Raw genomic sequence first — 12257 nt, 5'->3', positions numbered from 1 at the left:
ATTGGAAACAGTGTTGTTTTCCCCACTTTGCTTGCCTGTCTCACTGTCTCCGGGGTCTTAGGGTGACCGTCTCTGTCTCACAGTGTCCCCGCCTGCAGCCCCCACGCCCAGTGACAGAGTAGCTGCTCCTGTGGCTGATTTCCCTAGAGGCCTTCTTGGCTTTCTGCCACGTCCCCGGCGTCCGTGCCGGTGAAATTGACTTCGTATTAGCCACCAGTGACTGTTTCCACTTCATTTACCCCTCGTCAAAGCTGGATTTTACCAATTGTGTTCTATTTTCTCCCTCTTTAAGTACTCTTGTATTAGGTTTTTAGAACAACGTTTCTTAACCCGGATCCCAGGGTGTGCTTCCAGGGATGCGTGAACCCTCTGGGATCGTGTGGGTGGTGGTGTCTGAGTGTGGAATTGCATCTTCCAGGTGAGGATTCTTGGCTTCCATTAGATTCTCTGGGCGTTCATTCCCCCCCCCCCCCCAAGAAATCAAGAGCCCCCCTCACACCTCACACAGTCTCTTTGATGGGTGTATATGGGACGATGTCAGTGAAAATAAAAGAGATTCCTTACTTCCTTCTTGCCATGAAAAAAATCCAGGAAATGAATAGATTTTTTTATACCGTGTTTTTAAAATTTCTCTGCACTTTAGGAATGTAATCTACTCTGTACTAATTTAAGTGGATTTGGTTTCAAAAGGGCATATACCTTTTTCCAAGTTAAAGATTTTGTATTTAGCCTTTATTTCAAAAGTGATTGGAGCTGGCCCTTCTGATGGTGATTTTAACAGTATGGAATAAGAGAAAGAAGAATCCTGGAGATTTGATTTGGCAAATTTGCAGTGGTATCTACCAGTGCATGTTTTAAATTTTATTTTGAAAAAACAAATTCCAAAGCTGCAAGCACAGAGCTAAGGATCTTTTTCCTGCTCTGTACGAGAGTAAGCTCCGGCCACGCTGCTCCACCTCCTGTCAGTTATCGCGATTCCTGCAGAAGCCCCGGCCACGCTGCTTGCTCCACCTCCTGTCAGTTATCGCAATTCCTGCAGAAGCCCCGGCCACGCTGCTCCACCTCCTGTCAGTTATCGCGATTCCTGCAGGCTTGATCCCAGCGTGGCCGTCACCGCGACGGTGACTGTCACCGCACTGGGGGGCCCTCACCGCGAGGGGTGGCCGTGGGTGCATTCAGGCGCGCCACCTGTCCCAGGATGCTGTCTGTGGCACAGGGACCTGGCTCAGCATCGTGCGTTGCCCTGGCTTTAGTCCCATCCAAACCGGACCAGGTCCTCAGTCTTTCCTTGACCCCATGACCCTGACACCCAGAGGATCACAGGCTGCGTTTGGTAGAACGCCCCTCTGTTCCTTAGGATTAGCAGGAGTGTCCCAGAAGAGATCTGGCCTCCTCCCGTGGCGCGTGTGTCAGGTGGCAAATGGGTAGACTTATCCCGTTACTGGTTATGCAACTAACTTGCTTACCGCTTGATGAAGCAGGTGCTGCCGGAACTCCGCGCTCCGAACGCCCCCTTCCCCTCTAAGTAATGACGAGTTTTGGGAAGAGGTGCGTAGCTGTGCGAATATTCCTCATCAGACTTTGAATGTATTCGGTGTGAAATCACGGTTTCCTTTTTCATTCAGTGGGTTACAGTCCAGTGTCACCGCTGCTTGTCATGATGTTCCCGGTTAGCCAGCCAGCCCTGTTCCCACTGGCTTGTGTGGCCCTTGTCTCGTGTCGTTGTTCCCTGAGTAGTCCTTACTTCCAGCTTGTGCTTTCTGCCCCGTCCTGGCACGGACCACACCTCCCAGGAGCCCAGTTCCCGTCAGCGGCATCCAGATTTAGAAACTGGGATCTGGGTGCTGATGTTCTCATGGGAACCTGTGTCTCGTTGCTCCCTCTCTCCTTCATGCGTGCGTGTGCACACGTGTCTCTCTGTGTATACACGTTCACATCTGTATTTCTGTACTGTCGGTAAAGGTTAAGAACCGCTTCCTTTCCAGTCCAACAGGACTTTCCCATATTTGTAACTCCCTCCTTTGACAGCCTTGATATGGTTACTTGGTATCGTTTATGCTGTGTGAGACAGCTTCTCATCCCTGCTGTCTGTATCTTCAGACTCCTGTATCCTGCCGTTTCCCCTGCAGGTGTGTGTCCTGCTCCCCGCCGGGTCCCCAGCCCCTCCACCGAGATGCCTCTTCCCTTCCCGTGGACAAGCTCCGAGCCCCTGATGGCACTGGGTGGCTCCCGGGAGCCACCCCTCAGCCGGGAGCGGCGGCCCGCCTCGCCCGGCCTCACCCGGTGGCTCTAGGCTTGCTCAGGAAGAGGTCTAGCATTTCAGCAAGTGCTGTAGGCATGATGATAGCGGCTGCTGGGACTGAGAGTTGGGGCCCAGTCGTGGAGATGGTGGGGTGGTTTTGCGGGAGGCCAGTGCTCCTGGGTGTTGGGAGCAGAGCAACTTGTAGCTTCCAGGGGACAGCTAGAACGGCCTAGGTGGTCGGAGAAGGGGGTTGGGGAGGTCACCAGCCCAGAACGAGCAGTGACCAGAGAAAGAGGAGCAGAGCCCACGCCCTGGGTGTGTGGGGACGAGTGGTGATGCGAGCTTTCAGGCGGTGAAAGCTGTGGAGCGGCTTGGCTGGCAGGACAAGGACACCCCGACCCGAGGTGGGTTGCTTCTGCCTTTTTCAGGATGTGAATGTCCGAGTGTGTCATGGCTGGGGAAGAAGTCGCAAGGAAGACCCCCTGCAGGGGCCGTGCAGCTGTGGCTGAAGGGCGCTCCTGTTCAGAAGGCAGCCAGTGTCCACATTGTGTCCCCTCTCTGGCTTTGCGCTCCGTCACCAGAAACCCGAAGGTTTTGCGTTCATAAGACCCTGGCTTTATTCCTCCCAGCCGTTCACGTCAGCAAGCTGCTTCATGGTTTGGGGCCTTAGTTTCCTCATCTGTGCAGTGGAGCAGCGATGGCACTTACCTCCTGGCTGGGGAGAGGGTTCACTGGGAGGGTGGACACGGCTCAGTGCAGAGACCCTGCGGCCGACCCCGGGCCCTTCCCCCTGCCTGACATCCCACCCGCTGCAGGGCTGAGTGGGAACCGCAGGTGCTCCCTGCGTCTGCTTCTCCTCTGCCCCGTGTCCTCTCTCAGGAGCGAGGGGAGCGGGGCCTGCGTCGTGCACCCGTCACAGCGCGTGCCAGTCTAGCGGGGCAGCTGCTCTGTCGGCTGGAGGTCTCTGGCGGATGTCTGAGAGGAGAGTGCTAGATGTTTCTCATCCCAAGTAGACATTACCTGTGTCAGGTGACAACCGAGTCTCCTGTGCTTTACCCAAGGCCTGTGAGTGTGGGGGTCTCTGTGCCAGGGGTGGGGTGGGTTGCACGTTGATGGCTTTTTGGCTGCAGACACACACATCAGAGCAGCAGAGACGGTCCGTGCTAGTTGAAACCGCTCTGACCTCAGGGATGAGGGGTGCAGGTGGCTTGACAAATGGGCAGACTCTTATTTTTCAGTCTATTTTTGTGTCCCTGGGTGGGCACTGCCAGCACACACAGGAGAGACTCCGAGAATGGATCTGTCCATGTTCGGGAAGTGGCCCTTTAGGTTTTCTGATGGTGACAGGAATCGTTGTTGCCCGAACAAGCAAGGAGAAGGTTCACCGTGCCGCTCACAAGTGCACAGCCTCACCCGCGGCCCCCATTGCACCCCTGGCGCAGGGAAGGCTCTGGTGCACGGGCGCTTGCAGCACGCTGGCTGTCAACACCCCTTTCCCCCGCCCCTGCCCCTCCACTCTGCCACGTAATAAGATGCTGTTTTATTTCATGGAAGTGACACTCAGCTCTTCTCAGACAAGCAGGGGAGAGGCTGTTTTGTTTTACGGCCCGGCATTAAATGCTACAGCGTAATGCTGAAAACACCGGTGCTGAAGAACCGCGAGTGCCCATACGTTTCGGAGAAGTAGCTGTGTCTGAGAGCCGCGGTAGATGGGCTGAGTGCTGAACGGGAGGAGGTCTGATTTAGCTGAGAGATTTTTTATGTGCTCATTAATGGTAGCCATGTATCATCAGAGGTGAGAAGGCTGGAGGTTTGCCAGGTGCTGGGAAATGCTGGAATCCTAAGGAAATGTTAGGGAGGCACCTAGCTGTGTTTTCCTCTTACTCCTCAGAGGAAAGCCTCCCCCCCCCACCCCACCCCCCCAACGTGGGCACTGCGGGACGCAGCGCAGATGAACTGCAGACAGAGTGACCGTCTTCGCACGTCCTGGAGTTGATGGAGCCCTGCCCCAGGCCTTGTCCCTCGATGGTTACAGCAAACTCGGGGTTGACCCATCAGTCAGGGTGGTCCACAGATGTCTGTGAGGGGGAAACTTCCGTGTAAGCACATAAGAAAGGAGCCTGACTGTGACAGGAGCAGCCTCAAAAAATGCTGTGGGTGGGCGACTCACAGCAGGCCGTGTGGAGAGAGGGGGCTTTGCAGGGGAGGTGAGAGCCAAGGCCCCGAGGAGGAGAAGGGGCCCAGCTGTGGGGGCAGAGCCCTTGGAGCACAGGCCAGGCCCCCGGGCGTCGGGTGGCGGGGGTACCCCCTGCCGTGAGCCTAGTGCATCGCCGGGCCTGCGGTCCAGACTGTTTTCTCTGTCCGGTTGCACTGGCCTCTCCTAGTAGTATCTGTCTGTCCGCCGAAGGAGGCTTGTGTAAGCGCTCGGAGTCTCCCCTGCCCCTGTATGCAGAGTGCCTTGTGTGAGCGGCGGGGTCCCAGCCATCCCCTCAGCTCTGTGGAAGATTCTCCCAGCTCCGAGTGCGTGGTGGGAGACGACACAGGAACACCAGCTATTTTGTGGCTGTGCAGGGGAGGGGGAGGGCGAGGCTGAATGGTTAGGACTGGGCTGCAGTGTAGACAAGGCTTCTGTCGGATGATGGCTCCTGTCCTGGGACCCACAGGCACTGGGAGGGCCGTGACCGGCCATGAGCCAGAGCCTTGCTGCCATGGGGGTACCACCAGGGGCTCCCCGCTCTGCCCTCGCCTCAGTGGGAAGAAGTGCCTCCCACTGTGTACGCCTCTAATGGTAAAATACGTGTGGGGATTGTGGCTGGTACAGTACAGAGCCATTACAAACCACTTCTGATTTCAAAGTGGCCCTTTGCCATGATTATTTTCTCAATCAAAATTAGCTGCTCAAGGTTACACAGCTAATTAGTGGCAGAGTCCTTGAATGCCATACAGAGAAATTTGTACTTGATCCAGTAGGCAGTACTCAGTCAGTAAGTCAATTAACAGATACCTATGAAATGTCCGCATTATTAATACAAGCTACAAAGAGGAACAGACGTTCTTTGAGCAGTGAGCTCTGCCCATTTTTTAATTTTTTTTTTTTTAAAGATTTTATTTATTTATTTAACAGAGATAGAGACAGCCAACGAGAGAGGAAACACAAGCAGGGGGAGTGGGAGAGGAAGAAGCAGGCTCATAGCAGAGGAGCCTGATGTGGGGCTCGAACCCAGAACGCTGGGATCACGCCCTGAGCCGAAGGCAGACGCTTAACCGCTGTGCCACCCAGGCGCCCCAATTTTTGTTTTTTTTTAAATGTTTTATTTATTCATTTCAGAGACAGAGAGAGCATGAGCAGGGGGAGGGGCAGAGGCAGAGAGACAGACTCTGGAGGAGCAGGGAGGCCGACGCGGGGCTCCATCCAGGATCCTGGGAGCAGGACCTGAGCCAAAGTCAGACCGACTGAGCCACCAGGCACCCTTTGTTCTGAAGGGTAGCATACATACGGAAAGGTGTGCGGACCCCGGTGTGGAGTTTGACAGCTCTTCCCAGACTGACCCATTATAGGTCAAGAAGCAGCCTCAGCAGCCCCCCAGTCCAGCCCCGTCTCTTGCCATCTCACAGCCCGCCCTGCCCCTGGCCTGCACCCCGACAGCGTAAGTTAGTCTTGCTCATTTTCACGTTATGCAAGTGGTGGCATAATGCAGGCTTTTCCGGGGAGGAGTGACCTCACAGAATTGTTTTAAAAACATTCACCTGTGCTCGTCTTCAGGCTGGTGGAGAGGACACCAGGTCAGCAGAGCCCTTCTCAGAATCTTCCGGAACCTAGCTAGGAGGAGGGAGAGTGTCCTCGGTGCTGGCACCAGGTGCTGTGGTAGTGACCAGCACAGTAGTAGTTGATGGTGGCCCACGGGCTCTTCTGAAGGAAGAGTGGAGAGAACGCGGAGGTCTTTCAGGTTGGCTGACTGCCAGTGCCATTGCCAGCCTCTGTGACCTTGACCGAGTCATCTGACCACTTGGGACTTGAGCTTCTCTCCTGTGCCGTGCGTGGGGTAGGCTGGCTGCAGTTCCCGTCAACATGAAGTTCTGTGCACCAGGAGATACAGGGGGCTTATGCTGAAAAGCTTGCAGGAAGATTGATGCAAAGCTAAAATTTTACACAAATGCCGTTTACTGTCTCCTCTTCCTTCCACCCACCTGCCCACCCACTTTATTCATTCGGTAGAAACGCATGAGGGCGTTAGAGGAGAAATGTCTAATTCAGACGGCACTCCGGTCTCAGACCTGCGTTCCGGCCACCTGACCCTCATCAGATGGATCAGACCGTCAGCACCGCCCACCAGGAACTTGGCTTTGTTGATTTCACGGCTTAGCTCATTGTAGTGAGTGTGGTAGTAAATGTGCCGTTTCCCTTGTCCTGGTTTTCCCGTCTTCCTGCTCCCTCTCCTCTCTCCCTGCCCCACTCTTAGTCATACCCTTGGGAGGAAACCGTGCAGTTAATTGGCCACGGGGGTTCCCAGTGGATGGGATGTGACAGCCCCACTCGGTTGATCTCTGCCTGATGAGTGGCCAGTGGCTGCCCCTGATCCCCCGGTGGGAAGGCAGGGATTTTGATCCCGATCAGGGAAGGAAGATGGGTGCTGCTATCAGGCGGCCATGACTAGTGAGGGACTGCTGGACTGGCGGCAGAGTGCCCAGGGAGTCGTGGCAGGGGCCCTCCCGCTCTGGCAGATATTCCGCATGCTCTCTTTGGGGACATGGGAGAGGATGGTGTGGGGCTGGAGGGCCTGGGCTTTCCAAGGGGAGAAGTCCAAGGAGGAGGGCTGGCTCTGGTGCTCCCCCCCACTCAGGGACTGGTGGGACTCCCTCCCTCCCTGTGTTGTGGTTCTTCCGAGGGCACACCTAGGAGCTGCTGCCGATCAGTGTGGTTCCTGGACAGGCCTTTTATCTTTTTACAGAAGAAACCATTTCCATTCTCTTAAGCGTAGATTCTAGCCAAAGGCACTGACCGCGTGGGGGCCGCACGCAGGTGTGGATAAACGCACACCAGCTCTTGCACTGGCTCTTCCAGGCTCGAGTACAAGGCATGGCTGCTAGAATGGTTTCTGTTTGTTGATGCGGTTTTCTGCTTCCCTTTGCTTTGTTTATGTTCTTCGGTGGCCCTGAATTTTTATTTTTCAGATTCTGATTTATTTGTATCTCTTGCCAGGCTTGTGATTTAGATTACAGCGGAGTTGATTGAGGTCATTATAATTCTTTTGAGACCTTAGCACTCGGTTCCTACCAGAATAGAGAGAGATGAAGATGAACATCTAATTTCTTTAGTTACGTACGGATTGAAACAAATTTACCATACTTCTTCCAGATAAGTTAATTACAGCCCAATTTTCATTAGGTTTCCCTCAGCCAGAGGTGCTCATTAGCTGACTGGGCTCTTCTGAAGTTAGTGAATTGGACTCTCCAGGGTAGGGCCTGGCATCTGTATCGTGAAAAGTCCCCCATGACTTTGGTGCACTGGTGATAAAGGTCCTTTCCAATTCTAAAACCCTGTTACTTAATTTTGTAATTCTTTTTTTAAAAAAATCAAAGTAATATGTGCATATAGCTTGAAAATCCCACAGTACTAAAGAGCATAATAAGAGAAAGCTGTGTCTTTTCTCTGCCCTTCCCAGAGGGGGTATCTGATTGGTTCCTTTCTTGTCTGTGTATGTGAGTTTTCCCCCATAATTACACATTTGCCAGTTACTTTTATTTGTTAACTTTTTTGTGAACTTATGAGTTCATTTTCTTACCTGTATTCCAGTACACCTGTCAAGTGCTATCAGTAGTTATTCCAGGGCTCAAATTATCTACTTGTTCTTAAAAAAACACCCCCCTAGCTCCTGTTGGGCTGGCTTCGTCTCTGGATATGGTTCACGGATGTCTTGTGGTTTCTCCGTCTCTTTCTTTTCCTGGGTCCTTCATTGTCTTCCTTTGTGCTTTATTTCTGAAGAACAGGAACACGGGACAGATTTTGTGAGTGTTTGCCTGTTTGAAAAGACCTCTATTTTAAAACCCTCAGACTTGAGTATCAGGTTGCTGTTATTTTCATGGACGATTTGAAGGCACTGCTCTATTCTATCCAGCTTTCAGGATTGTTGGGAAATCCAGAGACTCTCTTATTCCTGATCCTTTGTGAACTGATTGTTCTCTAAAGACTTTTTTTTTTTTTTGTCTTTTGTTTTTAGCAATTTGATTATGATGTGTCTGGATATAGATTTTCTTGGGTTAATCCTGGTCGTGGTTCAGTGACCTTCTCGAATCTATAAGTTTACGTCTTTTGCCAAATTTGGGAAGCTGTCAAGCATTATATCTTCAACTGCTTTTGAGCTCTGCACCTACTTTTCTCATCGTGAGACTCCGATGACATGAACGTTATTGTCCCCTGGTCCCTTGAAGTTGTTTTCTTGGGAGCCATTCCACTTCTGCAGAGAGTGGTTGTACATTGTCGCCACAGTGGGATCAGCCCTGGGGTGTCTGGGGAGCAGGGGGAGAAGGGCGGAGATTAGCTGATATCCTTACCTGTGTGGAAGGCAGTATTTGAGAGGGATACTTTGGGGAAGTTGGGGCAGAATTAGTGTTAGCACGTCGAAAACAAGGGCCATGAAAACAGTTACGGGAAGGTGTTTTGGCGCTCTGGCTCAGCACTGACACAGTCTTACGGATGGATGCTGCCTTTGGACACACATCCGTAAGACGCGTGATGAAGGGGGCTGCCGAGTGGCGGGTCCTGGTCGCAGGGAGGAAGGGCTTCTCTTGGTGGATGAGTCCTGAGCCGAACTAGCTGCTCTTCTCATGGCACATCTTTTTTGCCTGGAGGAGCAGCTGATGGGCCTTGGGCATTTGGCAGGCATTTTCTGGAAAATGAACAAAGCGAGCTGGCACTTTAAGGAAAACAGCTGGAAGTGTTTGTTGCCCGTGATGAAATTAGAGATATTGGAGAACAAGATCCAGAAGATCCACGTAGCTTAGTGAACCAGTATTTTACAGATGACCCGTGCTGATGACACAGAGTCATCCGCGGGGAGAGGATCTGTTCAAAGTGCGTGCTAGACCAGTGGGTTTTAATGCCCTGGAGTACGGGTTCATTGCTGTGGTTTCAGGCTCCACGTTCCAGACAGTCTTCAAGAAGCTACCACGTGTCGGGTTTGGGTGTGGCATCGAAGAAGATAGCATGACTGTCTCAGAAGGCAGTTTAAAGTGGCCTCTCCTTTCCAGTGATGTCTGTGTGTGAGGTGGGATTTTCCTCCTCTGTGTCGGCGGGAACCATGTTTTGTAATGGATGAATGTAGACACAGATGTGTTAAACCAGGTATTAAATTTGCAAAAAAAGTAGAACAGTACTAACTCATTAATTTTTTTGTCTAATTTTTCATAATAAGTATTTATGTTCAAATGTGATGGGTTTGTCATTACTTTTAAGTGAATGAATAAAGAAATATTTTTTAAATTTCTCATCTTGAGTTTGAATACAGCAAATACCAATAGATACAACCACTTAAAAGTTGTTTGGGGTTCTTCATATTTTTAAAGAGTGCAGAGATGTGTTGAGGCCAAGTAAGTTTGAGAAATTGCTGGTTAGAGTTACTTGCCCTAGAAGCCACTCCCGAAATGAGTGGGTAAGCCACAAACACACGGGAAGAGCCAGCACAGACAGAAGTTACTTAGGACGCGTCGCCTTGGTCCTTCCGTCTTCCTCCTGGTTCTTTGCACGACGGAAGCACTGTGCGGCCCTCACTGTGGCCTGCTTTGCACAGAGGCCCCTGCCAGGCCCGTGGCCCACCGCACACAGCCTGCAAGGAACACAGGAACGAAGCAGGACAAGTGCCGGGCGACCACGGGGCTGAGTGACGAGCACGGGCAGGAGAGGAAACTTCATGGGGCCAGCGAGTCTGACCAAACCACTTTTCTCTAGAAAGGTGAACAGGTGTGGCATTTTGTCCTGTTTGGGGGCATAGCAGTTCCCTACATCTGGTTAAACACGGAGAACCCCTAGTTGTGGGTCCAAGGTGACTCTGAAGTGAGTGATGGAAGAGGAAACTGTGAGGGACAGGCTCAGCAGTGGAGGAAATGAAAGGGTAACGAACTTTCTGCTTTTTATTGCTTCTTCAGATCCTCTGTCGATGGGGCCTCAGAAAGCTCTGGAAACCATCGGTGCAAATTTGCAGAAGCAATACGAGAACTGGCAGCCGAGGGTAAGTGCTCTTTATTTGCTTTTCTCTTTCTTTCTTACAGGGAAGCTTCAATTCCTTGGTTTCAAACAGCCTTTGAGTCCAAGCGGAGGTTTTTGTGGACCGTCAGCCCACATCCCTCGGTGGCTGGACGCTCTTCCCTGCACCCTCCCTGCTGGCTCGGTGGACATGTCCTTTTTTGTGTGTGAAGGCGGCCAGGCTCTGGGCTGGACGGTCTCTTACTCATTTGGCCTGAGTTTCCCCCCACAGTCTTTCGACACTGAAAGCATTTCTCATGTTACTCTTAAATCATGGTTTTTCTTTTGCACAGGAAATATATTTTCAGTAACTTTCCTGCAATCTCAACTAGTTAGAGCTATTTCTCCGTCTTCAGTTTTCAAACAGTTGAGAAGAAAGCACTCAGCGTTGAAAGGATGGCGCCCAGGACGCGCTTTGTCTTTGATGCAAAGCTCAGGTTCTTCTTAGGGGCCGGCTGCCGGTTGCGGTGCCTTTTGCTGCTTGTATCTTCTAGGTTCATGGTTAGAGAACAGTGGTGTGGACTGTGGTAACTGTGTCAGACTGCCTTTTAAGATCTTACGTTCTCTCGTGAACCACCCGAAGACCCATTCCCTTCAGCCTTGCTCCTTAGCCTGTTTGAAGATGTCATAATTGTAGTGGAAGATTAGAAATTTGGGGTGTTTATGGAGGTGCTTTTCCGTTCCGCATTGTTTGGTGGGCAGGCTCTGGAATTCTCTACAGGGTGCGACCTCACAGCAGGCGGGTGGCGGTGGCCTCGCGGCCCCTGAGAGCCTTTGTGGTCTTCGCCCTTCCTGTTGAGATTCTGCCTCGTGGGACCAAGTGGCTCAGGGCCCCCAGTGAGCCCTGCCTGCTTGGGATTTCACCTGTGGACTGTTTATCCTCCTGATCTGGAATTAGGGATTCTCGTACTTATTTATATTCTAAGAGAACAGCCAGAAATGAATCTGTTGGTGCCTGGAACTGTGCCCGCGGGTCATTTCTGCTGCTGCCCACAGTCGTGGGATGACTGAGTGGTGGGGACCATGTCCCTCCCCCGTGTCTTAGGGGCAGCAGAGTCTAACTTGTGGGTCAGTAACCGGACCCCATTCTTCAGAAGGCAGTTTCTTGGTGGTGATTTTGATCCATGCCTGAGGGCTTTGCTTTTTCCTCCGTGAGGTTTGTTACCTGTTGATGGTTATATAAACGCTCAGGAGCCTTTCTCGCGAGGGGACAGTGCCTTTGGGGCTAGGGTGAGGAACCGAGAGATATTTCCATGGTGTATCCCTTTAAAGACAGTTGAGGGGGCGCCTGGGTGGCACAGCGGTTAAGCGTCTGCCTTTGGCTCAGGGTGTGATCCCGGCGTTATGGGATCGAGCCCCACATCAGGCTCCTCCGCTGGGAGCCTGCTTTTTCCTCTCCCACTCCCCCCTGCTTGTGTTCCCTCTCTCGCTGGCTGTCTCTATCTCTGTCAAATAAATAAATAAAATCTTAAAAAAAAAAAAAAAAGACAGTTGAGATGGCTACTGTTGTCAGTAGAAACTCGCTTCTTTGAGGACTTTGAAGGGGGCACTCCAGGATCTTAGCGACACCCCCCAGGTGCTTATGGGCGTGTGCGGTGCAGACTGACTTTCAGTCCGCATGTGACAACACACACATCTACGACAGGTAACATCTCAGAAGACTTGACATCACTGGCATCTGGAAGGTGGAGAACCAGCAACATTCAAATTTAAAAGAACACCTTTCTGACTTACCTATGTCTGACCATCTCCTGGGTTTGACTTCATGCTTTGGCT

At 51.9% G+C, this 12257-nt stretch overlaps 1 protein-coding gene across 5 annotated transcripts in view; it reads left to right on the top strand.

Moving 5' to 3' along the window:
* The window catches only part of RPTOR (regulatory associated protein of MTOR complex 1), a 329837-nt gene that overhangs the window by 71058 nt on the left and 246522 nt on the right, over positions 1 to 12257 (top strand). For 4 of the 5 annotated variants that reach the window (XM_026483938.4, XM_057317686.1, XM_048227109.2 and 1 more), the window contains exon 3: positions 10385 to 10467. In XM_026483938.4, the coding sequence (XP_026339723.2) occupies positions 10385 to 10467 (83 nt within the window). Of the gene's footprint in view, positions 1 to 9797; positions 10200 to 10384; positions 10468 to 12257 lie in introns of those variants that run through there. The other variant, XM_057317687.1, reaches the window with a different exon arrangement.

Source organism: Ursus arctos, unplaced genomic scaffold (genome assembly GCF_023065955.2).
Source record: "Ursus arctos isolate Adak ecotype North America unplaced genomic scaffold, UrsArc2.0 scaffold_24, whole genome shotgun sequence".
In the NCBI taxonomy this organism is placed as follows: domain Eukaryota; kingdom Metazoa; phylum Chordata; class Mammalia; order Carnivora; family Ursidae; genus Ursus; species Ursus arctos.
This window is presented reverse-complemented; position numbering and strand designations above follow the sequence as displayed.